The 26,521-nt window shown below is 40.1% G+C and overlaps 1 protein-coding gene across 1 annotated transcript; it reads right to left on the bottom strand.

The window, feature by feature from the left end:
• Positions 1-3,424: 3,424 nt before the first annotated feature.
• On the bottom strand, positions 3,425-26,141 carry LOC103465231 (G-protein coupled receptor 22). Its single transcript, XM_008409867.3, has 2 exons — positions 25,544-26,141; positions 3,425-7,934 (listed from the first exon to the last, which is right to left on the bottom strand). The coding sequence occupies exon 2, from the start codon at positions 7,807-7,809 to the stop codon at positions 6,121-6,123; it is 1,689 nt and encodes a 562-aa protein (XP_008408089.2). The 5' UTR covers positions 7,810-7,934; positions 25,544-26,141; the 3' UTR covers positions 3,425-6,120.
• Positions 26,142-26,521: the final 380 nt, after the last annotated feature.

Below are 26,521 nucleotides of genomic sequence, written 5' to 3'. Positions count from 1 at the left end.
TGAATAAACTACACACTATTAGACAGGTAGCCATGATGTTACCAGATCAGTGACTAACACTATTTTGTACTACAGTAAGCATTAAATTCTTACATTGACTACATTTCATGTCAACACTGAAATAGCAATAAGTAAAATCAGTTCTTTAAGAGATTAAAAAAAAAATAATCTATGACTGTTATCATTTAAAATAATAACACTGAGTAGTTATTCCTGTTCTGAAACCTTCTGGTTAGTTTTTTGTATTCGCTACCAATAGCTCAGGCAGTGACTGAAAATGGCAGCAGCCTTTAGTCTCGGTGTACCTCTGACTTCCAGTGCATATTCTTGAAAGACACCCAAATATGCAGACGTTTTTACAAAAAAAAAATCTTGATAAAAAAAAAAAAGCTTGATAATATTAGCATTCTGGGCTTGGCGTTTGCCTTTTTTATTTTTTCTGACTGCGTTCTGCAGTGATGCAGTGCTGTCCCTTTATTAGTCATATGATGTCTCTGTGCCAGCTTCTATGCCTCTCTTCTCTCTTTTCCCTGGTAATCTCCCCTCCATATTGCCTCATTCTCTCGCTCACATTTTTGTTCCTCTTGTCATCCCCCCCCATCCCCTCCAAGGTGACTTTCCTTCCTTCACAGACACTGCAGCTGTTCCTCACTTTTTGTTCTGGAAGGCCCGAGTGCGGATAAGAGATGAGAGAGATGCAGACCGGCAGCATAAAGAGAGGGAGGGCCACTGGAAGAGAATCAGAGAGTGAAAGATGAGGGGTATGAGGGGTGGCTGATGAGATTATCAAGCAGGTTGGAAGGATCGACAGTTTTGACCAGATGCACAAATCAGTAAGACAGAGAGCAATCAATTACACGCACACATGCATCACCAGATTTGTCAGGATCAAAAGCTGCTTCCACAGATGCTTACCTTACTAGCATGTTTCATCTTCATTAGCAGTGATGATTGTCACACAAAAGTGAAGGTTCTCTGCCATCATCACTAAAATATCGCCCGTATCTGGGACGGAGTTTCTAAATTTAGAGATCAGAAGAAATGGGGGTAAAGATAGAAAATGTAAAAAAAAAAAAAAAAAAAAAAAAAAAAAAAAAAAAGCAAGTGTTGGCTGAAAAAGGAGAGGATTTAAACCATATGCTCTAGAGAATAAGCTCTGGTTCAAACTGTAATTATAATTAACCCCAGTTGCACATTTCAGCTGCTGTTATGTCAAAAACTCTCAGACATAACGAGAGTGACATGATTATCGTTCTTCAGTCATTCATTTATGGATTATGCAGTCAGCTCTTAATGTTTTTATACACAAACAAAAGCTGACTTTTATAAATGTGTTTTCTTAAATTATCTGTCTCTAAGCCTTGCATGCTAGAAAAATGACCCCCAGTTTTTTAAGGTTAGAAATATTTAACATTTTTCTTATTTGTTATGTTAGAGAACATCTGCTTATTTTTTTACACTACCATGACAATGCTAGAGCTGTATATGTGCTGCTAATTAAAAAAAAAGTTATATATATAAATAATTGTTCTGTAGACTGAAGATTGAATAAATTAAGAACCTCAAATAAAATCATAACGGCAAATCTTGAGGGCAAAATATTTGACTCCATCATGTCATGTTTCAGAAGGGACATGTATCATCATTGCAGGTAATTTTGCCTGTTTGTAGTTTTGGATGTGTCATACCTAACTGTTTCAGGTAGGAAATCTCATAGAGGATGTTTCCTACATGTCAACCAGGAAGACTTTGTGAAAGAATACTGACTTTGACAGGCAGTGACTTAAAGCCATTTTCTATTCTTGACCCATTGTCTACAGTAAACTTATGCAAATCCATTAAATAAAACTGCAATAGGGTGTAATGGAAAGTTTATGGACAATAGTGTATAATTAAATTCAATGATACATGTCTTTTGAGGAATTTTTATGACAATCTATCTGCATAATGGAAAAAAATACTTTGCTAGAAAGTTTTGAATAAACTTTTATATTATGTCAGAAAATACAGTTTTAATTCGTTTTGGAAGAAGTTTAGAAGTGTGCTTGTGAGAATTTTTGAATATTTGAACGGTCAGACACTGATATAGGAACGGGATGGACTGACTCTAATCCCACAGGTTCTTTATTAAGTTGACCTGCAGGCAAGTCAATTTCTTTATAACTAAACTTCCAAACCTTTGTTCTCACGGACCTTGCTTTGTGTGCTGGTTGGGAAATCCCCATACTGTTCCCACAAAGTTGGGAGCATGAAATTGCCACAGAATGTCAGACAGGTAAGATTTATTCTTTAGGGAACCGTTACTGTAAACCCAGAGTGGCATATTGGATACTCTGATGGATTATGACTTGCCACGACAGTGAACATTTCTCTACTGCTTTAGGTTTGTGCTTTACATCGCTGCATCTGACTCTTTGTATCTAACTCTGCATAGTGCCTGGTGATGTCACCCCGTTGAACTGAGGATCACATGAGGTTTGGAGATTTGCAACCTTTGAGTCTGCAGAAAGTTAAAGATCCTTTGCCACTAAATGCCTCTGCATCCAGTGACTGTGCTCTGTGTTATAATACTTCTAAGAATTGACCGTGAAATATTTAATAGTGAGGGAATTTCATGCCTGGACTTATTGCACAGCTGGCATCCACCACGGTGTCCCTTTGTAATTCACTGAACTCCAGAAAGGAACTTATTCTTTCACAGTTTTTTATGGAAACAGTATTCATGACAAGATTCTGGATGTTTTTAAGTGGGTGGCCATGAAAGTGACTGTCTGCTGGAGTGGTTGTAGGTCAGCATGCAGAGGGGTCGTCTGTTGTCAGATGAGTGTTGGCAGACTGGTTTAAGACAATAAAAAGATGATACCAATTTAAATAACTATTACAACCGAGGTCTGGGGAAATCAACACGCTGAACTTTGAAGACAGAAAATCTTTGTGTTTTAAATGCACAGGTTTGACAACAGGACCTAGAGTGAAACCTTTAGAAACAAGATTCGAATTAATGTTTGTGTAAACCCAAACATTTCAAAATGATCTTCTTTCAACCATGGACAGCTCAACAACAACAGTGGTCAACCTCCATGTTTATCTGTGTTGCTGCTGCTGAGTGTTAAAACCAAATATGCTCATTATGGAACAGGAAGATGCATGGATTACAGGCTACTAATCATGTTCACTGTCCAATAAGCACATGGTCCACTGCCTCCTACAGGCCAGCCAGGGACACTACATCGTTTCCTGTGTTATTTGCAAGTTCATCTGCAAGCAGAGCTTTTTTCCATTATTGTATAAATCCATTTCTGTAAAGAAAAAAAAAAGTTTAAATTGCTGTTAAATTTTTACTGTGCAACTTTACAAATGGTACCATACTATGAGCTGCAGCTCTGATATGGATGTTAAACATACACCGATGGACACAGTAAACTGAGATAGACCTTTTTAATACAGATTTAGTTATTTTCTATACAATAGCACATATTATAAATCTTTTACAATACTAATATTTCTCTATACACATGGTCATAAATGTAAATTACAGTGTACACACATACATTATTAACACAACTACACGTACATATTTCTTCTTTACAGCTCTCCTGCTCATTAAGAGTTTTTCACAACGACTGATTTTCTGTCCGGCAGATGATCGTGATAAAAGGAAAAGGGATTTCTGACTAAAACAGAAAACAAACACTTAAGTATTTACATCCCTGAAAAATGTACATGGATACACAAGAGTTATTGTCTTCCTGTTTGGCTCACAAGTAGTGTAAAAAGGGTGGGGTGGAAGGAGAATAAAGCCCAAAGCCATAGGAGCCCTCCAAGTCTTCAGTTCATACAAAGTTTCAAGTGAACTCTATCAACTCTATCTTCTTGGTGACAAAAACCGCAACCTACTCTAACACTCATATCACAACACCTGACTGAGGGCTGCTTGCTGTTATCTTTTTTTTTTGTCAAGCGAGTTTGAAAATGATACACAAAGCCCTGAGGAGAAAGAGAGACTATATTGTGTGACGTGTTCAGGTCTTAGTCCAGAGGCTGTTTCTGTTTGTCATCATTTAAAATGCTCCCTCAAAGCTGCCGTCCAGAGCAACTAAGAGATAACATGAGGAGACGTCCCATGTTAGAGGTCATTGGTTTGGTTCCTCGTCTTTATGCTGTTAATCTGCACTGGCTTCACAGACAGTTTTAATGAAATATTTCACAAAGTATTGCCCTTAAATTCCCTCTTTGAAACTGTAGTGATGCTGTTACAATGGTGTTACAGTGAATTTTCATATACATATAGTTACAAAAACGCCCCACATATTTATTTATATATGTTTAATATTCAGCAACCTCCTCTTTGAAAAAAGAAGACAAAAAAGCCCCCTTCCTTTTGTCCTTTTCCAACAACTTTATAACGTATAGAAAAAAGAAAACAAAGCATTCTCTTTGTTCACACCCTAGGTGGGGTGGGGGGTCATTGCTTTACATGTGTTTTATTGCACATATTCATTGGCTAAAACACAGATATGTCTTCATTTACCCAGTGTTTACAAATGTGCAAACATACTGATGCAATCACACAACCCTCCTTCATCATAACCATTAAAACTCATCTGAAAAAAAAAAAAATAGAAACATGCCTTTCAACTATATTTTGTACACATTTTTCTAAAAACTGCTGCTAACCTACAATTAAACTAGAATCTGATTGTTTTTTTTCTTCATTTCTTTCTTTTGCTTTTTCCTGGTAATTTTTATTAGAGTATGTAAACTTTATGTTTCTACGCTTTTAATCATTTACACCCAGACATAACATTATGACCAGGACGGGTACCCTGATAGGTATATACAGCTTTTGTATCAGAACGAACAATAGCTTAGTGATCCATTTGAATCACAGAGCCATGGCGACCCTTTTGAATGTTATCTTCTCTTCATCATTTTCTTCTGCAGATTTTGTTTCACTGGTGGTCATTATTGACAATAATCAGACAGGATATCGGATATCAACAGAGGGAGAAGACATGCAGCAAAGGTGTCAAAGTCTAGAGTCAAAAGTCATGGTCCACTTTGGATACATAAAGAAAACAACAACAACGCTTACAACAACCCCTTCATTTAGCAATTGCAATTTAGTCCTCTTTAAATTCACTCAAAACCTTATGCTTTCCAATTTTGTCTCCATATGCCTGGAAAGTTCACAATACCCTTCCTTCAAAACAGGACAGGAATTTAAATCTGATGAATTCAAAAAGCAGTAAAAAAAAAGAAAGGAAAAAACACAAAAAGTTTTGTCTGATTTAACCTCAGACAGTGAGCAAGAATGGATATTTGTCTTTTCATATAGACTACGTAAATGTCTTCCAGAATTAGCAGGTACCGCAACGAGGAGATAATCAGAGTAATTAACTTCATCTGGTCATAATGTTATCCCTGACTGCTGCAGTACTTTGCTATACTTTTTGCACTTGATGCAAATACTTTCATTCTGTGTTGATAACATTGTTGTAAACATACAGCTGGACATTCAGCACCATGACAATATACAAATAACTCAATTAAGGCATGAAAATAATGAAAACAAAAATAAAGGTCTTTCAGAAGTATTAATGTCACTGAGAACATGTGTGCAGGTAGATACTTGTGTGCTTTCACAGATAGTGACTATATTATGTGCGTTAAGTGCGTGTGTGTGTGATGTGTGTTAAACTGTGCATATGTACATGCACATGCAGGTAATAGTGCACGGAGGAGCAATACTGATTTGTTTGTCTTTGCAGATATTTAACCCTTACGTTACATAAAGGGATCACACTAGCAATCAGAGTAGTCATGTCAAGGTTTGTTATAATGTTTGCCTACTGGCAGTGGTGGATTTGTAAGGGCTTATGTAAGGAGAGCGAAAAGATGGCTCTCGTAAAAGCTTGAGGCTCTCCTCTTTCCACATCTGCCGAACACTGGAGGACAAAGTGTCTGTTCTGATCCTTGTAAACTATATGCTGCTCATTTGTCCTCACGCCCACTCACAAATGTACAAGCAATCCATCTCCATCAGCTTAGTAAGGTCCATATAGTTGGTTAAACTCAAACAGCACTCTCAGACATGCAACTGCTCTTCGAAGAGCAGCCTCATTCTCTGACTGCCTCCGTGAGGCATCTATCAGTGCCATCACTAGCCTCCACCCGTGACTTGCGACCTTTTCTCTGGCCTCCTCCCTCGACCCAAGAGTTATGAATCACAGTCCCCCCGCTGGGAGCTGGGTCTACTTGCAGGAGCGATACTACCCTTTTCTTTACGCGTGTTTTGAGGGCACGCCGCAGTTTCTGCCTGGTGAAAGCATAAAGCAGAGGGTGAAAGATGGTCGTCCCGTAAGCCATGGCCAAAAAGCACAGACGCAGCTCAACCAGGCCGTCACTGGGGCCCATGCAAAGGATCAGAACGTTGACTGCAGACAGAGGGGCCCAGCAGCCCATGAAGGTTGATATGATGATTAGGGACATCTTCAGGACGCGACGCTGACGTTCTCGTCTGTCCCTGTGCCTGCGTACTGCCCTTCTCAAAGCGATGATAGCCGAAACTGAGGCCTGTACACCCATGGACGAGGCGGGCAGAGGTGTGGTGGCATGGGTTCGAGCTGACGCCGAAGGGGGAGTTGGAGAAGCTGGGGTCGCTGGGGTGGTCGCAATAGGGGTGGTTGCAGCAGTGCTCACAGTAGTTATTGTGGCCCCACTATCTGACATCCCCGGAGGCATGGAAGACAATGGTGGAGGTGATGTTGGAGTAGGGGTAGCAGAGGGGATTAGTGGAGGGTGACTGAGGTTTTGATTTTGGTTAGAGGACACCGTTTCTGTTGGCAGGCTGAGTTCCTTCTTCTTCTGCCTCCTGCAGCGTATCCTGCAGGTGGAGTCCTTTGACCGTGTGTTCCTCATCATGTGGGAGCCAATGCGGATGTTGAGGGCTTGCAGAATCCTGGAGTAGGTGAAAAGCATGACTGCCACAGCTATGAAGAAGCAGGGTACTTGGAGTAACAAGTGATAATACATTGCCATACCCGTGTAATACCCTTGCCCTCCAACACACAGCAGTGTCCTGTTTTGCCATACTGGTGGCAGGTGGTGCGGAGGAGAGGAGGACGGAGTGGAGGGTAATAAAGAAGGAGGGATGGAAGAAAAAATGGGAGTATGCCCAGTGTTGAGTTCCGAGTCATTGCTCTGCCTTTCGAGCTCCTCGTCCTCAGCATCCTCAGCCGATGAAGAGAAGAAGTCCCCTTCAAGGAAGGGTAGGAAGAAAACAGCCAGAGAGACGGCCCACACTGCTGTCAGGAGTAACGCAGCACGCCTAGGCGTCAGCAGGCGACTGGCTGGACGCACTGAGATGTCGTATCTGTCCAAACTGATTACCAATACGTTGACTGCTGTAGCAACACTTGTAAATGTGACACAAGCTTCATGGAAGCAGCAAAGTGTGGCCAGGCTGCTGAGTCCACTTTCATTTGCCGGTACCAGGATCACAGCGACAGTCAACGGCAAGCAGAGCACGCAGACCAGAATGTCCAGCACATGGAGGTTGACTGTCACGAGGTTGCTGACTGAATCCACCAGGTTGGACTGAGCACAGTAGAGGACAAGTACTGTCAAGTTGCTGCTGAAGCCCAACACGAGTTCCAGTACGAGGACAGTGGTCAACGACACCTGGAAACCGACGGGATAGGGTGTGTTCCAGCCTTCCTCCACACCCACCTCTCCCCCTCCGTCCAGCAGGCCTACCCCCTGACCATCGCTGGTCTCCAGGAGGTCACGATAGCCTTCGGTCTCCATTGACACCACAGCGGTCCTTCATGCATAGCAACAGCAGCCGCCAAACCTGACCATGGTCTGTGTTTCCTTTCGCTCTGGCTCAGATGAGGCAGTGTTGGAGATAATAACCAGATCTGAGGCTGTAGCTGCAAAACAAAACAGAGAAGATACACAGAAAGGAAGTTAGCAAGGGACAGAAAGTGATCCAGCAGCGCTTCATGTTTATTTTAAAAAATAACACTGTTACAAGTGTAAGTCAAACATGTCGTGATTTACAAGTTGACACGTGGAGTGTGATTGTGATGCTGGGGCTCTTTTGAAGTCATGCAGCTGAAGTTATTGTGTATGTCCCATGATCTCTTACAGGGCTGCTGTTGTTGCAGTGGTAATAATCTACAGACGTTCTGGAACAAGATGTAGCTTACATGCAGGCCTCAGCGCGTTTTGTTGTGCATTGATGAAAAAGTCCCTACCCGTTCGTATTTCAACAAACCCCAATGCTCATTTTTCTCTTAATTCACATACCACAGTGGATTCTGCTGCAAAAGATAACCCTTTCTTTAGAGAGTGAGTGGGTGGATGCTTGACTCATTCTTGCACAGCATACATTATGTGGGTCAGAAACTATACATGCAGGCTAAAGCTTTGTCAAATATTCTGGATTCAAGCCGCTTATCCGTAGTGCTGACAGGTCAGTGACATAGTACATGTTAACTATGGCTGCTTGTTCTCACAGCACCGACAACCGAGCCTGTGACAACAGCTATTGCTTCGTAGCTCTGGTAAGCACATCCCCCAGCTACTGTCAGTATCCGGCAGTATAAACAGAGGAGGCAGGGACATTTTTGGACTGTCAGGGAGATGGTGCATTTTTTATCCACACAGAAGATCCAACAAAGGACTGCAGCTGCTAATAGTTCACACATGGAGACGCAATGAAGACAAATGGATCAATGATCCACAGACAGTACCACATAAACAATGCTATCAGAAACAGACTTGCTTGACTGCTGTGCCCCCTCCACAAATCCCTTTTATTCTTTTCTCATACATCTATTTTATGTCTTCCCACTCTGTTCTCGCTCCAGTTTAATGACTGACACAGGTTGTTACGCTTAGTGTAAGCTTTGTTCATCACGGAAGAGATAACAATAATCTACCCTGTAGATGTGAGATATTAAACCGATATTATTCTTTAAGGTGTTTTTCCAGACCATGAACCTCAATCTCCCCTGGACTGATTGTCATGTGTGTTTCAACTGCCAGTGCTGTTCATGTGAATTAGCATCAGCTGATTTTGAGTGGATTGCCTTTCTCGCTTCTCCAATTTCAATTTCATCGGCTATTCCAACTGAGGTGGACTTTATATTTAACGCAACTATTCACATAACTGTTATCTAGAAACCTCACCAAACATGAATATCCCCTTTATAAATTAAGTAAGAATACGTGAAGTGAAAGAATTCATCCTAAAAACTAATGGAGAGGGAGCTGATGCAGAGAAGATCTTTGTATTTTATACTCGTTTCAAGCAGCATTGTTGGGTTTGGACTACTGAATGGACAATAACCATCAACGATGAGAGGAAAAGAGACTTAGTCAAATGAACCAATGAAGGACCAATTCTTCTTGGCCAATTTTCATGACCTATTTCACGTTTTGCCAAGCTCTACATAAAGATACAGCTGTGACAAGTTTTACATGTAATCAATGAGGTTCTTTAAAGCAAAATGAAATCCTTCCAAACTTGAAAAAACAATTCCAGATGACACTGCACAATGCATACATAGCAGCAGTTTGACTCTTTTCTTTCAAACATTTGTAGGGGTTTAATAATATATTCTACCTTTAACTTGGACCTCACTTTGATTGGAGGATTTACTCCACAAAAGCTGAAGATTAACAAAAAACATGGAAAATGTTTAAAAACTTCACCCTGAAGATTCCAAGTATTATGGAAAGTTTATGAGTTACAATCTAATAAAAGTTAACAAAAAATATGAGCATTAAAGGAGTTTACAGCAGAATGACTGAAACATTGTTCCTATTTGAAATATATCACTCTCTCCAACAAAGCTTCGTTAGGGTTAAGGGTAAATATCAAAGTAATTCCTCCCCATCTGGATTGTTTTTTGGGGGGATGATTTCTAACCCTGTTGTGTGTTTTTGCGAGGCAAATGGACGGGGGTGAATTATGGAAGCAGAAAACCCAGGAGCCTTGTAAAGGTCACTTTAGTGTCTGAATCAAAAAGCAGTAATTCTTACCTCCTGTCTTTGCTATTACCTTTAACTGTCACTGTTTTTCACACCTTCTTGTTTGCCATTTTTTGTTTGTTTTATTTCAGTTTTTTCTTTTTCTGTCTCCCATTCATCAAATGGAAAGGACCTGAAGGCAGAGCAGTGGTCTATCTTAATTCACTAATGGGTTTTATGGGGTTTGCAGTGGTGCTGGAACATTGATTTAAAGCATCATCGATCTGCCACTTTAACAAGCCTGAAGAAAAGAAGCCTGTAAACAGCCCTTTCATATCCTCTGCCAGTCACATAGTCTCATTTTGACTATTGTAAAAAGTTTTTTCTTTATGTTATTTCATTATCCATATTCCTCCATCAGTATAAAAAAGACTACATCATCAAGCTGAGAGGATATTATTAATTTAACATCCCATACTCAACCTTGACAATAAGACTTTAAAACATTAAACGTTTGTAAATTTTTTTAACTACATTTTTTTAATCTATAATCTACATGAACAACCTGAGCAGATAAAAAAAGAGAAACATTGGTTTATTTCAATTCAACAATTTAATTTAGACAAAGAGAACGTCACGTTTACATCCCACTGTGACTAGCCAGTAGCAATTTTACCACTTACATGAGTCATAGGACATGTGGTTTTACAAGTCTTAAAAAGATTAATTAGATACATGCACTAGATATTTTTGATGGTCCTTTTGTTAGAACGAGCCACTAAGTGCATCTAAATACTTGTCAAAGGAAAAATAAATATAGCCGTAGCCAAAACTCAAATTCTAGCACGTTAGCAAACAAAATAAGGTGAGAAGATAATAGTAAGAACAAGCTAATATGCTATAAAAGCACGGAAAATGGTTAGGTTTCCCTTCTAATGGATACAAATGAATATTTTCATTTATTATAAAAGATTAAACAACATTTAAAGGAAACAAGAATTTGGAAATACTCTTAATTTCTTGGTGTTTCATGCAAAAACTGAGTGGTTGAAGAAAGCACACAATGATTTGTAATTTAAAAACTGCCACAAGAAATTCCTTTGGGAAACATAATAAATCATAAAAGTTTTAAATAGCTGGAGTTATTACCATATCCTGGAATAGTTTAATGTTTTCCAATTTGAATGAGCTTAAAAGTATATTGTTATAGTCATATTAGTAGCAAGTGCATCTAAATGATTTGAACGCTTTGTAACATTCACGCTATTATTCTTTTTCCAAGACAAATGTTTACAAGGCAATGATTTTGCAGGGTGGAGCAGACAGAACAGCTTTCACCGACACCGTTTTACCCTTTCACAAAAAGGGAAAGTCTGAGAACGAGTGCCGCTATAAAGACTACTTAGTACTCTGATAAACTGATAAGAGCTACAAAGAAACTCGAACAATGATGAACAAAATGTCTGGTAGCTTTCAGCAAGAGTAAATGCCCTTCATAACAGCAGCTGTGACTCTGACCAGCAGGCGGGAAAAGTCACAATATTCTACAGAGGAGCAATAAAATCTAAGTGTTCACAGAGCGGTGAGCTTCAGTAGGTTTTGTGCCTTTCAGGCAAATCTTTAAATAGCAATGTTAATTTAACGTATCATTCTAATATTTTGCAATCTGCAATCCTATTGCGCAGGAAACAAAGATGTAGAAATTACTCTGTAGCCTTCATAAATCTTTCTCTTTTTCTTTCTTTTTTTTTAAACCAAGTTTGCCTTGTTACTGTTGTGTGCTTGTTGTAATCAGGCTCTGTCTTCAGGGAGGTTGGTTCCCCAAGAAGGCACGCTTCAGAGTGAGTTGTGACAACAGAAAATTGCTGGAAACAAGGTGAAACTCCTGTGCTGTAAATTACAATCAGGCCTGTGATTTTCACATTAGAGAGAAAGAAAAAGGTCAGGAGAGACTTCAGGCAAGAACAGAACAAGTTTTTACTTTCGGAACTATGATCCAAACATACTGCGTTTTAGGAGGGAGGTTTCCATCATGCAGGTAAAGGTTAAAATAATGTATGACAGCCTGGAAGAGGCTTTGCTGGGATACATGGGCTGGAATCGACCAGCCCATCCCCAACAGGAAATGAAATGTTTCCAGAAGACTCGGATCTTCTCAGATTTGAATGTGACTAAGGTTTTGTGTGAATAGATGTAAGCATTACCTCAGTAAACAACTTCATTTAACATCCTGTGTCCAAAGCATAAATATACTGACTGGTTTGCTCAGTGCATAAAGACTTTACTTTGACTTTGCAGATGTTTTTCTCTTTTGTTTTTCTCCATCACATTTGGTGTCTGATTTAGTGAGGATTCTGTGATTTGGTCTAAAACAATGAGCTGGCAGAGCCCAGCACCCTGCTGCCAGGGTTATTATAGGTGTCCAGCAGGAGATGACAAGTTGTCGAGCTTCTTTTCACAATATAACGGGGGTAAACACTAAAGCAGATTGTGTGTTCAAGTGTGAAAAGTTCAGCCTGCTTCTTTTTGCTTTCTTTTCTCTGGCAGGATTGTGTTCGCCCTGCACACCCCTACACACAAGCCATGCCTGTGTTTAATTTGCACTCCTGAGTCAGACAATACGTTTCCTGCTCGAGGCTTGATTACGTCCTCTGAGCCAAAAGACAAACAGAAAAACCCACTTTTGTTCAGGTAGCTCCTAACACAATGCCGTGCAAGGAGCTTTTTGACATACTTCCACTGCTTGGTAGAATAACAAACATTACGGAGCAAGGGTAAATGAGAGGATTAGGTCCTCCAGTGAATATAATGCCAAAGATAACAACACAGCAGCACAGCTTTATATAAAGACAATGCTAAGAAAAAATAATGTGCATCAGAAAAATAACATTTCAAAATAAAACTTGCATCTTTGGTCAAACTCTCTTTTGTTGTGTGTCATTTATTTCCTTAATTACACCTTGGTCAGCAGAGGTAAACTTGCCCTTACACGAAGCAACAGTTTATGATCAGCACCTTTCTGATAAACATTCATCCATTAAAAATGCCAACTTTTCATTAAATTATCATAATTTACAAAATCATGCAAAGTTGGCATTTTTAATGGACTTTTAATGCAACTTTTAGAGCAACTTTGTATTAAAAGTGTCATTATTTACCGAATGACACTTCATGACAACTGTCAAACATTCATAAAGACTTTTTTATGTTCATGACAGATGTTTTGTCATGTTTATGACAGTGTCATGTCAGTCTTATCCACACCCCTTCAAATAGTGTTACCAAAGAGTCTTTCTCTTCTGTAACGAAGCAGAGAGGCCTTATGAAATATTTTGTTGTAAGCACTGTCTGTTGAGCTGCTACCACCTATCGATGTTTCCGCCTGCTGCTTTTCAAAGTACTTCACTTTTCAAGAGAGCACGCTCAGACTTTCGTCTCGGCAGTCTAGACAGGACCGTGATTTCAGTGTGTAAGGTTTGCAACAAGGTGCTAATTACTCAATTGTGACCTGAGAGGTATAAAGATACGTGTGCTCAGAAATCCTTCTTCCTTTTCAAGTAAAGCCCTTTCAGAGTTTCAGAGTTTCAGTATCTTGCAAAACTTTGAAGTACCCACACCCTTTAAATTTTTGCACATTTTGTGTTATGACCACAATTTAAATATCTTTGTGAGCCAATACTTTGCAGGAACCAACTTTTGCTGTAATTACATTTTTAAATGTCTCTCCCAGCTTTGGGGCTCACATTGGAGTGGGAGTTTGGGTAGTGTGTGTTTGATGGGAGGGAGGGGACAGGTAGAGGGTGATGTGGTTTTTTGTCTGATTGTGGGACAAAAAGTTCATCTGCAGTCCAACTTTACCAGACCACCTGACTCTTCATCATTTTGAACATTGTTCTCAGGGCTGTTCAAAAGTTTGTCCAAAGTTTCGCCACTTTTGATTTAAGTGAATCTACAACTTTATTTCTAGCCTTTCAAGTGTGTTTCTTGGTCATTAAGATGCAATTTTCTATAATGTCCCCTAAAAAACTAGATTAAAATACACACAGCTAATTACAAATTCTGTGACTTATGAAGTGTTGGGGATCATAATAGAGTAGGCTGAATACAAATGCATCCCAGACTTTTGATTTTTCTTTACACTTAAATATTTTTTAAATGCACCACTTATTGGTTTTCCACATACAAAATCTGTCCAATAAACCAAAGTTTGAGATTGTCATGGTAGAAAAAAAAAAAAGAAAAAAGAAAAAAGGGGTAGGAATACTTTTGCACATCACTGCATACAAAGTCATCTACTTTCTAATGGTAAATCTCTGCTCTTAGGTTAACCTGATGGATGGAAATTGTCAGGAGTGTTTAGGTGAGGACAACAAGAGTATTCCCAGACTCCAGGGATGAACATGGAGAGCCTGGATTTGGATCAACAACAGAAGTTAATCATTTTGAAGCTGGGTCACATCCCAGATCATGTAGTACTTTCATGCACACCATCAATCTTTACTGAGCCATTCAACTAATCATCCTAACAGCAACAGACAAACTTTAACAACCACATAAATATGTAGAATTAGCTCAAATGATTCAGTGTTTGTATAGCTGTTTTCGTCCCTTTCCTAACAGGACATTGGCTGTAAAGACAGAAGTACATCAGCGGTTTTATGGCTTCTTCAGCCTAATGTCTGTGGAAAATTGCCTCCCTTTTCTTGTAAAGCTGTGATATGTCAGAACAAAAAGATGAGAAGGCTTTGCTCTTTGATACTACGGCACTGTCACCCAGAGATGACATTTGGGAAAGAAAGGGACGCAGAGGAGAGACGGAGGCGAGCCAAATCAGAAGAAGTCTGACTTGAGGGAAGGAGAAAAAAACAGGGAGAAAGCAAAGAGGTTGATGGTTTACACAGAGCGCTGACTCATGGCTGTTTTAGGTATTCCTAAAGTCCGCAGTGAAACAATTGATCAAAGCCTTAATTTCTCCAGCCCCATTCATCTCACAGCGCTAACGCTGAGCGGCCCCCCAGCTGGGCAGCCTTCATCCCTGGCAGACGTCCAACAAACCAGCCTGGAAATGCGAGCGGCAGACCAGGCTCAGTAAGAGCAACTACATCTTCATCTAATGTTTTTCAGATCAAGACCTGCTGTTGATTCTCAGCAGTGCGGCTGCTCAAAATGTGACAAGCAGACGAGCTCAGACGGCTCGTCACATGTTCCAGCTCAACACCTTCCCTGCTACTATTCATGAGGCCAAACAACCGTTAGCACTGCAAAGTTTTCACATGCGCTATAAGAAATCCTGCTGATCCCGCCAGCGACACGGATTTCACAATGCTACTGGTAGCTGCCATTCACCCACACAGCCACCCACCTCCCGCCCCTCTGCACTCGCTCCCTGCATGCCTGCTCCCTGCAGATCCAACACAAGATGGATTGCTTTTCGAGGTGAACGACATGTTTTGTGCTCAGGAAATGGCCAAATCCCCATCCACACTTATCCCCGCGAGACAAGTTAGGAAGAGCCGGGATTGGAGGTTGGAGTGGGCACAGATAAAACAAGATGAAGGTGCAATGAGGGAATGATGGATGGAAGGAAGGCTTAGGGGTGCGCAGATGGATGCCGAGTCGTGTGCTCAGTGGAGAGGAATGTTTGTTCCCTGCTCACCGCCACAATCCATCTCTCTTTTGAACAGTCCCACTTGCACCCTTTTGCCTTCCCTTTTCACCATTTATTTAGAAACCAGCATATGGCTTTGAGGTTTGAGACTTTGCAATATGTTCATGTCACTTCCCACAGGGATCTTTAATAGACCTGAACCAATCAGAAATTTGCGGCTGATTATGATCTCTGGGTTTTAAAAAAAAATCTTTGTGCTGCCTGTAGCAATTTAAGCTGACTCAGTTGGGTCCTCAAGTAGATATGAGCAGATTTAAGAAGAGAAGTAAATGATGTTTTGTAGTTTCTCCCTGAACGCTCAATTAAGAAGGAACTAGGCCGCCATGTAAGGAAACATGTTGCAAAGACAAAAAAAAAAAAAGCAAAATGATTACAGGATTGACATTTAGACTGTCTTTAGCTTCTTTAATCAGCGCTTAGAAAAGTTAGCAAGGTTAAAGTCTCAAAAACATAATTATTTATGTGTGTTCCCTTTAAGACTGAGGTTTTAACAAAGACTGTCAACTTTCCAAATCCGACAAGCACCATAACTAAAATCTGTTATATGTAAACCTTCCTGTTATCTAAGGAAATTCTCACTCTCACTACGTGGATGAATTGCAGAAGTTACTTTACTGTGTAGGAATTTTTATTAAACCATTCCTGTGTTTTTGGACCAAGTTAGATACTGTAATGTATAAAGTTGACATATTAGTTCATGAATAAAAAACTATGAAATAAATTAGGAATATTAAATAAAAGAGCACTTGAAAATTTGATGAAGTTATGTTTACTTTAGTGGAGGTGTTTGACTTTGGTATCTTTACAACAAATCAGAGATCAGCTGCCACATTTTACATCTGCTTACTTTTGCTGCAACAATATTTAAATAAGTGATAACTATAAAACAAATTGCTTACTCAGTGCTTTTATTGCATTGAACAACCCAGAGGGTTTTTGACTAATTCAATTCGGACATTCTCAAAGAGGAAACATGGCTGTACAAAGGAGAAGGAAGTGACATGACTCTTTTTTTAATTATTTTCAGTATCAACAAGGTGCTTCAAAGGAAGAAACCCTGGACACTGCATTTACAAAACAAAAAAAAAAAAAAAACTTATGTTGACAACATGATCAGACTTCAACTGAATAAAAGACCAAACAGAAAGTTAAACCAAAAAGAAAATGCCAAACTAAATCAAACACCTCAGAAATTGTATTAGTTTTAATGCAAATCAGTTTTTTTTGTTAAAAGGTGTGAATGTTTTGCCATGGTTATGAATGTAACAAGAGGTTGTTACCTTCTTCACTGGGTAACAACCTCTACACCAAAGAGCGTTATAGTCAGCAGTCAGGTGGCGCTCACTGTGGTGCTTTCACCGATCAGAAAAAATTGGATATCTGAGTTTCTGAGCAGCAAGTCAGACTGAAAGCCACTCAGCTGCTCATTTCTCAAAATATCTCTAATTTTTCATAAAACTTGTACCTTAAAGGCATCAATTGTTTTCTTACAATGCTATTCATAGCTGCATGCTTGTATGTTTTATTCTGACAGGCAGATGCAAAACCAGAACATCAGTAAAGAAGCAATGGACAGGTTAATTACTACAGCCAGCATGGCTATGCATAGAAATAGAAACATTGCTCCCTAGACAGCTTTGAACCAGCATGAAGCATCATTACCACCTGACAGTGTGCTCAGTGGATCGAATTTAGCTCTGCCATTTTTATAGACACCCCTCTGCACCCTCCATCCACCAGTGACGTCCTGGCTACATCATTTTGCTATTAAACGCATGTCCCATCAATATGCACTCATCAAGGCTGTCATGCAATCACCGCTCTTTGAAACAAAAAAGAAATCCCGGAGCGAAAGCTTGTGAAATGAAGATAAATGATGTCTAAAATGGCATAGTATTGTAGAAAATAGCAACGATTAGTGTAGATGTAAGACAAAAAAAGAAGCAGAATAAACTGGAGGGATAAATCAGCATCCATTGTGTTTGTTTTTAAACCACTAAATAACATTTTTATTTTTACGCGCATTTGTTCTGGATTAGCGACGTCTGCCACCATCTATCCATGTCAAACTCCTTACAAGCTGTGGCCTTACTAAACTCTGAATTAAATCAAATAGCACTTTCTATTAGGAGGTAAATTAATTGTCTGGATGCAATCATCAGAGCGAAATGGCCTGTGTACCGCTTCCCACCTGTGTTGATTTGCTTTGTGCTGGAATGCTGTGAATAAATAGTCGCTTCACATAGAGAGGGCTGCCACCGTTTTAATGGTTCTCTTGTGACAGAGCAGCGAACCAGCAGCTGGATGGCAACACCTGGCAGTAGCTTTGACCTGAGCACATACGCTGCACTGAGCGCACGCAGACACAATCACTGGAAGTCTCCCACAGACAAGGGATGGGAGCAGATAACGGGGAAACTTTACTTTTCTCTCCTCGACAATAAAGTCCTGATCAATAATGTGTTTTTTTATCAAACCAATTTGCTAAATTGTTTGTTTTTTTTAACACGAATCCCCCAATGAAAGTTTTAAAGATAAGAGAAAATATAAGAGAAAAGCAGGAGACATTTCTCAACTTTTTGCTGCTTTTCTGGGTTTCTTACAACTGGGAATGCTAAGCTGCTCAGTCAGTTTAGATTCCTTTGCTAATAAAAATGATCATGGTTAGTTCTATTGTGTCGTTTTTTTATGCTGCAGCTGGCAACAAACATAACTGTTGCATGGAATGACAGGCTAAGATTTTAAAAATTAGATAACGGAGCTAAGTCCACTGCAACACAACGACAACAACAACAAAAAAACCTGCAAGTCTATTCATCTTTTATTGCAACTGCATTATCTCACTATGAAAAATATACAGCAATCCAACAGTAAGTAATTTTTTTCAGTAAGTGGACAAAAGCTCTTCCCATTGGTTGTTATTTTCACTCTGCCGGCAGTACTTTATACTACAAGCCCCTTTTGGTCAAGGACTACACTTAGTCTCCTCCGACAACGTTTCATTACGTTGGAGCGTACAGAGGAATCTTTGACGATTCCTTTTCAAACAATCTTTCTACATTATCCAAAGTCCTGGATCCTCTGTTACACTGTCTCCTCTTCAGCTCATCCTACAGCTTTCCAATAGATTTAGGTCTGAGGGCTGAGATGGCTAAGGATGAAAGTTGAGTTTGTGTCTGGTGATTGATTGATCGATTTGGCAAAAATGCTTTGGATTAATAACATTTTGAATATCCCAATGAGAACTTTATTTTATTTACAGCACAGGGTTTTATTTTCAATAACCCATAATGTCCTGGACTCTAACAAGGCTCTCAGGGTTTGCTAAAGAGAAGCAGGATCGCAGCATCACAGATCCTCCACCATACTTAGCAGTAGGCAAATATTTACCCTTCCCTGACCACCAAACTCTCCTGGAGTGTTTGCTGCAGAAAACCTCTGGGTTGGTCTCATTGCAGAAAAGCACACAAATTTAAATTCCCAGTAGAATTCACCAGAATCCTCTCTACATGTTTGTTTTAGATGCAAGGGCAGGAAAAAGCCCATGTACTTCTTAAAAATAGTAGGTCTAACAGTGAGCTTAGGAGATTTTTCGCCATGGTGGCCCTCAAAAAAACTGAGATCAAAAGCAATCTTAATTTTTAGAAATGGTTCATAACTAAAGTTTGGATTTTCCTACGTTTTCTGTAAGTTCATGCACCTGAAATAAAAATCGACATTTGCTTCATGGCTTTTTACAAATATTTTCCAGGTCGACTCATAGATAGATGGAGTGAAACGACGAGACTGTGAAGCTTTTCTTTTGTACATGTGAGAATTGCTTAATGATAACGTTTTTTTTGTTTTGTTAGAATACTGCTACAAAACATGACAGCTGCAGAGAAGAAGAAAATAGCAAGTTTTGACCGTCAGTGTTAAAATTCAGTGGCCTTTGAAGCCCCTGCAGGTCTGAGTTGCCCCTTAGTTTGCTTATGCCTCTGGCCAAATTCAGGAGAGAGCAAAATTGAAGTTCTTTCTGACAACTTGGATAGCAAAAGCGGAAAGCAGTTGTCTTAAATTGGTTTATATAAAGATGAAGCTGTGTAATTGTGTTCTGTGCAGCCCATGTTGTAAACAAAGACTCTTTCTAAACGTATTGATTTTCAACAGAACCCTCTCAGCAGATTACTGCTTTTCTCGGCTCATTTGAGTAGTAGATTAGTGGAGTTGTGTCAAATCATCCGCAGGAATACGTGTAGCACTGTTTCATGTTTGTGCACGGGCAAACAGAAGGGCCCGATGGGATCGTCACGCCACGGCACAACAGAGAAAACTCCAAGCATTAACTCTGACTCGACTAGTAACTCTGTTGCACAGATAGAAAAAGAAAAATCAATGGTAATCAGGACAGTTTTGGGCTCATGCAGAGCTAACCTTCAGCTTAAAATTAATTAGACACTGTTTTCATTCAGAGTCTGCAGAGAAAAGGAGAATCTCTATGCACCAGATTTCTGGAACGCGCTCACACCCGACGTCTACGAATGACTAAGTTTTAGCAGATAAAGAGGTTTGGGAGAAAGATGTTTTATGGCCAATCAAAAAGAGCAATGGAGAAAATTGAGCTGATGAAAAGAAAAAAGATGAGAGAATGCAGAAGTAGTCAGTATCAGGTTGAAATGATTAAGCTATTTGACTCTGGAGGGCAATTAGATCTCAATTAATGCCATTTATCTCCCGTAGACAGGACATCATTGGCCAGGAGACGAGAGCTTCACTGCAGGGCCATCAACTATCATATTATTACATAATGGCAGGTGAGGGGTTTAACTTTAACTCTGAGGGGGTGAACAACATGTGCGGGACATGATTGTGCACAAATAGCACCGAGGGATTCTTTTTTTTTTTTATTCTGCATGAAGGGACTTTTAAATGAAACACTCCAGGAGGCGTAACATAAATTAGGTTCACATTTGTATTCATCTTATGGCTGTCAGTTTGCCACTTTTGCAGCAGGTGACTGAGCAGCATCACAATGTGCATGTTGAAATATTAAGATCATATCTAGAACATGGCCAGGAAAGTGGATGCAGGTTTTCCTGCGCATGTTTTCTCCTTCCTCTCTTATTACCGCTTTCCTCTCATGACTACTCCAGTTTTCTGCTCTTCTAATGATGCATTGTATCCTCCCTCTGTCTGCTCTTCCTGAGCACTACTCTCACCATCACCCTTATTCTTTTATATCCCATCTAGAGGGAAGATCTGCTTTGAGATTTTTGCTTTCCTCTGCTGATGCAAATTTGAAAGCAACACTAGTATTTACTGTGCTGGGTTTGAAAATAAAGTTAAGGGTCAAGTCATTTCACACAGTGAACAATGTAAAGAGGAACGGGCTTTTTCCGTCATCAGTAATCAATACATCTGCAGACAAGTCAATTACTGTGGCTGATTGAGTTTTTACTTTTCTATTCTATCCTAGGGTGGATTGTTATCGTGCTACTTTATTACCACGTTTTAAGAAAAGAGGAGGATGCATTTAAGTTTAAATCTCGACAAAAAAAACCAAGAGTGCATGCAAAAAGACTCAAAACCCCTAAATGTTTTAAAATTTGGTCAATTTACCAGCTACACTTTGTTGCATCTCTCTCTGCGTCCTCCCAGAGGCTGAATCTACACATCAGACTCAGGACTTTTGCTTCTAGCACATTTTCTTCAACAATTTACCGTTACTACAGAGCGTCCAATCTGACCAGACTACCCGTCCTGCTGAAAGCATGATGCTGCCACCACCATGTTTCATGATGGGGATGCTGTGTGTCAGATTGTTATCGGTTTTCTTCCATCACACTACGTTTTTGTATGTAGGCCAAAAAGCTAAATTTTGGTCATCTCTGGTGAGAACATCTTTTTCCATGGTGTTTGTTGTGTTTTTTATATGACTTGTGGTAAACTTTAGAGGGGACTTCTTATGGTTTTTCAGTCAGTAATGCAGAAATTGTGACATTTTAACAGAGGCCAGAAGTATCGGGTGCATTCCCAATAGTTGACAAGCCAACAGATTCTCCCACCTGAGCTGTGGATTTCTGCAGCTCCACCAAGAGGGTGAAGCTGCAGGTTCATGGTAACCTGCAGCCTCTTGGTTACCATGAATCTTGGGTGCTTCTTTGATTAATACTCTCCTTGCCTGGCCTCTTAGTTAATGTAACTCTTAAGCTCTTATCCCTGACCTGTCCACTTTGTTCCTTGTTCTTCATGATGCCGTTTCTTCACTAATGTCCTCCAACTTTACCTAACCTATATTCTAAGTGGTTAAGAGCCTCAGAAAACTGGAAAGATGATAAGAAAAACGATGCAAAAAGGTAAAAGAAAGAATAAATTTTTTATATCACATTTTCAGTCAAAGTGCATGCAGGATTATTTGGAGAACCTTGCATGCTTTTCACGCTGGAATCCTAAAAAATTCCCTGACAACCGTCTTGACATTGTCATCTGAAAAAGTAAATAAGACCTCTCAATCAGCACGTCACATCAGAGGTACAGTACTCCTGTTTCTCACCGCGCCAAAACCAAATGTGACAGCTTCCCTCAACTGTGCTGCCGCTTTTAGTAAGAGAGTGACACGCGTGTGGCGGAATATTTCCCCCCACCAGCGGCATCAAAGCTCGTCTATAAATACATTTTTAGATGCAAACATACAATGACCCATATGCAAAGCAAACACACGGGCTAACCCTCTAATGAGAGTGAGAATGGGAAAAACATTGGGACGTATCTCAGTGCGGATCAACACCTTCAGATATTCTTAATCACAATGTCAGAGTTTTGAATGTTTGTACTCGGTACATACCAAGACGTTAGCTAGTTACTGGAATCGGTTGATTTAAAAAAAAAAAAATTAAATTACAAGAAATAAATGTTGATGATGATAATATGCAACTGTAATAAAAATTTACTTCTAAGTGGTACTGTACAGTTCTTAGATTGAGTGGTCCTGCTGGCAGCTGTGTGGTATAAAACAGATTGTTTTCCAATCAACTGAGACACCATACAAATGAAATCAGGTCATAATAACCACATTTTTCTAGTGTGGAAGTTGTAACAGAATAAATGAGACTAAGAGCCATTTTAATTGACACCAAGTTGTTCAGAAATTAAGTGAGAATAAACACAAACTCTCTCTGTCGCCGGACAGGCTGGACTAGAAAATGTTGGCAATCTTAGTGAGATACAGTGATCTCACTACTCATACAGATTTTTGCTAAGCCTTAAAAAAAGTAAAAACATGAATTCAAATATTCTCGTCTTTGTTTTGAAATATTAGTGAAATCCTACTTAACTGCGGAGCTGTGTAGCGCTGCCTGCTCTTTTTCTCACACAAACATTGTGACATTGCCTCCGGTCCTTCTATAAATAATTAATGATCATACATGGCACAATATTTCTTAGAACTGCTAGTATGTACTCCACCATCTAGCAAAAAAAATAAAAAATACAATGCAAAGAATCGATTTTCACAGTTATAGTTTGGTTTGAAGTTCTTTATAGGCTGCAGCAGTTAATGGCACTGTTGTCTTGGAGCTAAACTCCAGCCGGGTGTCAATCTATCCTCTCTGGGTACTCCAGCTTCCTCTTACAGTCCAAAACGTATTGTATCACAGTGCCCAATGGCTGCTGGAGAAAACCCTCCAGCAAGAATAAGCAGGTATGAACAATAGATGCATAAAAGACTTGCTAGTAAAAATTATGTTTCTCAAGATCTAAACTAAATCACTGGATTTTAAAAGGCCGAGGTATGAAAACTAAAGCAATTTATTCACTTTATATGACCTAGCTTTGCAGGTGCGACGTTTCTCTGCAGTGGGATGCGCTTCACAAAACACTGCAGACCAAACTTGTTGTTATTGTACAACCTACACTACAAGATCTGTATTAAACCATTCTGCAGCAGATAAGAAAGGCAGTGGAGACCAAGTGCAAAACAAACAAAATAATAATACAGAGCTGCAGAGCAAGAAACACAACATAAATGAAAGATTTCAACACAGCTTTTGGTATCTAAAATAATTTCTAAGGATACGACTTGAGGTTGAAGGAAGTCCTGATAAGAATGGGATGTCTACCTTCGGTAAAACCACAAACGAATCAAGCCGCTTCTATTGTTTATGTTTAAATGTTTTAGCTTTCTGCATGTAACCTCTCTCGTTTTATAGTTAATCTGTCAGCCCATTAAATAATACATTTTGTAAATTAACTCTGTGGCAGAATATCTATCTTCATATTATTTATGTGTTAATTAGTCCTGGGATGCAATGTTTATTTATTTATTAGATGCTATTTGTTTATAACTATACCACTCTGATTTATTTATCCCACACATTTTGTCTCAGTGCAAAGTTATGTTCAGTAAATTGATTTATTCCTGTAATGTACTTATTTGGTCTGGCAGTTTTTGGACAACAAAGTGACTTCATTACAAGTAGGGGCCAATTTTATTGTTAACGTCCCAAACTGCAACATAAAAACTGATCACTATTGTATGTACTGTGACCCTCACAGCAGGAGTGTTAATGTAAATGTCAAATAAAAGATTTCATGACATTTATTCCACATCTGGCACATTTGTCAAACATTCAAATGAGATTTCAATTATGCACAAGGCCCTCATACAGGGGAAGCTGCATACTCTGCTTTTGCCTCAGAACAGCTACGAACACCATTAAAAGGAAACTTATAATACATTCTGCAGTGACACTGAACAGTGGTGGCCATTAACATAGGCAATCTGGCACACAACCCAGGGTGTCAACCTGTTAGAGGGTGACATCAGAGCATGGGAAAAAGTGATCCATCATTTGGGGCTGAACAAAATGGTAGTTTTTGCCATGCTTTGCTTTTAGTGACGTCCAGTCAATGGATTGTTTAATGATGTGGAAGTTGGATTCTGATTTGAGGTTCCAAATTCAACAGCAAGTAACATTCGCTGGTGTTTTTAAGAAATCTGGACTCCATCTGATCGTCTGAAACACAACAAAGATGAGCATTTTGAGCTTTTCAGAATGAGCATCATCTCGTATTGAGATTGCCATAAAAATATAGCTTTATATTTGTTAAAAATATATATGTACATCTGAGTTTCTACAAAACAGAAAGAAAAAGTTCCTTTTGCATACCCACTATATTCTGTGTGCAAAAATGGGGCAGCATTTCTGCACGAACAGCCTCTGGCGCTGACTTTACTGTTACAGGTACATAACTACAGTGAAGTCTTGATCTCATGTGCTATATTAGCTCAACTACAGCCACAGAGGTGCAGGGCCGAGCACTTTCATGAGCCCAAAAACATCGAACATGAAAACACGCTGATGGAGACGCTGCAATTAAAACGATCAGAGGAACCACGACCATGGTAAGCGTCGCGTAGCGAATGCATGAAACTAAAGGATGCTGGAAATGGACCCTTTGTACCTTTACTTGTGGATATGTCCAAAAGACGTTTTTTTTTTGGAAATGTCCCTATTTTCTCAGAGTTTTTTGGCAAACCAATTAATTGTTTCGTCTGTAAATGAAAGCGAGGTTATTAAAGGCCTCATTGAAAGTCTGTTGATTATGTTGTTGCTTCCCCTCGTTCGCAGTCCCAACAGTTGCATAGGTCTCCCCGCAACTGTTTGTGTCAAATTACACAGAATTGTCCTTACAGTGGCTATTTTATAACATTGAATCTTTCACATAGTTTCCCAGTTCAAATGTGCAAAATGCATATTTGCATATCAGAATGACGATAAGACTTTATGTAAAGAAAAAATTGCAGTAGCCTTAAGCGGATTAATGTTGCTTATAATAGAGAGAGAGACAGAGAAAGAGAGAGAGAGAAAATTTGTCTCATGAGAAGAAGTGGCAAAGACAAAGTGTTAAACTTACCAGTTTTGTTCGTGGGAATTCCCTTTACATCGTACTGCAGGTGTCGGTGCGCTGCGCCTTCTCCAGCACTGGACCCTCGATCCACTCCAGCGCTCTCCAGGACAGCCGGCTGTCAGCCAAAAACGTGACCGGAATATTTCGCCTCCGTTTTGTCATAAATATTACAGCGGGAGGGGGGGAAACCCTCCGCGCCTGCAGATGCAGAGCGCTACAGCCGCTACAGTGTTGCCGTCCGCTCACTAACCCACTAATTCCCCCTGTTTTTGAAGCGTTTCTTTAAACACGGCACCCCAACACCTGTCCCTCTCGCAAGCCGCGGACTTGCACAGCATCCCATACACGGACCGGCCGCAGGCATGATCGTGCGCTAACGGCACGCTGGAGCGCAGTCGCTCCATCCCAGCGACCAATACGGCGATCCGCACGGGGAGGGGAGGGCAGGCAGAGAGGATGGAGAGAAGTGGGGTTTGTTGGGAGGGGAGGAGGAGACAGGGAGGCAGGAGGAGGAGGTGTGGGTGGAGGGGTTGGTGGTGTGCATGGGTAGCGTTTCACAAGGACGACCTGAAATTCCTCAAGGGTGAACGCGCGTTTTGTAATTCAGTGAGATTTCCCAACTGCGCCTCCTTCCATCTTTGCCCTAAAACGCATTACGCACACTTGCTTGATCTCCCTCAGAGGAAGACATGACTGGATATAAGGGGCTTGGTTTTATGATCGGCGCCCCTCCACTTTGGGGGGGGGAGACTTTAAGACCCGTTTCACATTTGCTGCAACACGTAGGGATTTCCTGTGAAGCCGCTAGCTGAACAGATTCACAGGTCCCGAGCCGTGCTTACGAAGCTAAGGAGCATTTTTCACTCTGCTGAGCACTCTGTCAGGAGATGTGTCAAGGTCACTGGCTGTTGAATTTGTGACCTTGTAGCACAATAAATAAGACGTCCCTGCCAGTGCTGCTCACGTTGATTTTCCTCTTTGGAG

The sequence above is a fragment of the Poecilia reticulata genome, chromosome 5 (assembly GCF_904066995.2).
Source record: "Poecilia reticulata chromosome 5, P_reticulata-male-v2, whole genome shotgun sequence".
In the NCBI taxonomy this organism is placed as follows: Eukaryota; Metazoa; Chordata; class Actinopteri; order Cyprinodontiformes; family Poeciliidae; genus Poecilia; species Poecilia reticulata.
This window is presented reverse-complemented; position numbering and strand designations above follow the sequence as displayed.

Coding starts and splice junctions, on each gene's coding strand:
- LOC103465231 (XM_008409867.3), bottom strand. CDS start 7,809: ATGGAGACCGAAGGCTATCGTGACCTCCTGGAGACCAGCGATGGTCAG.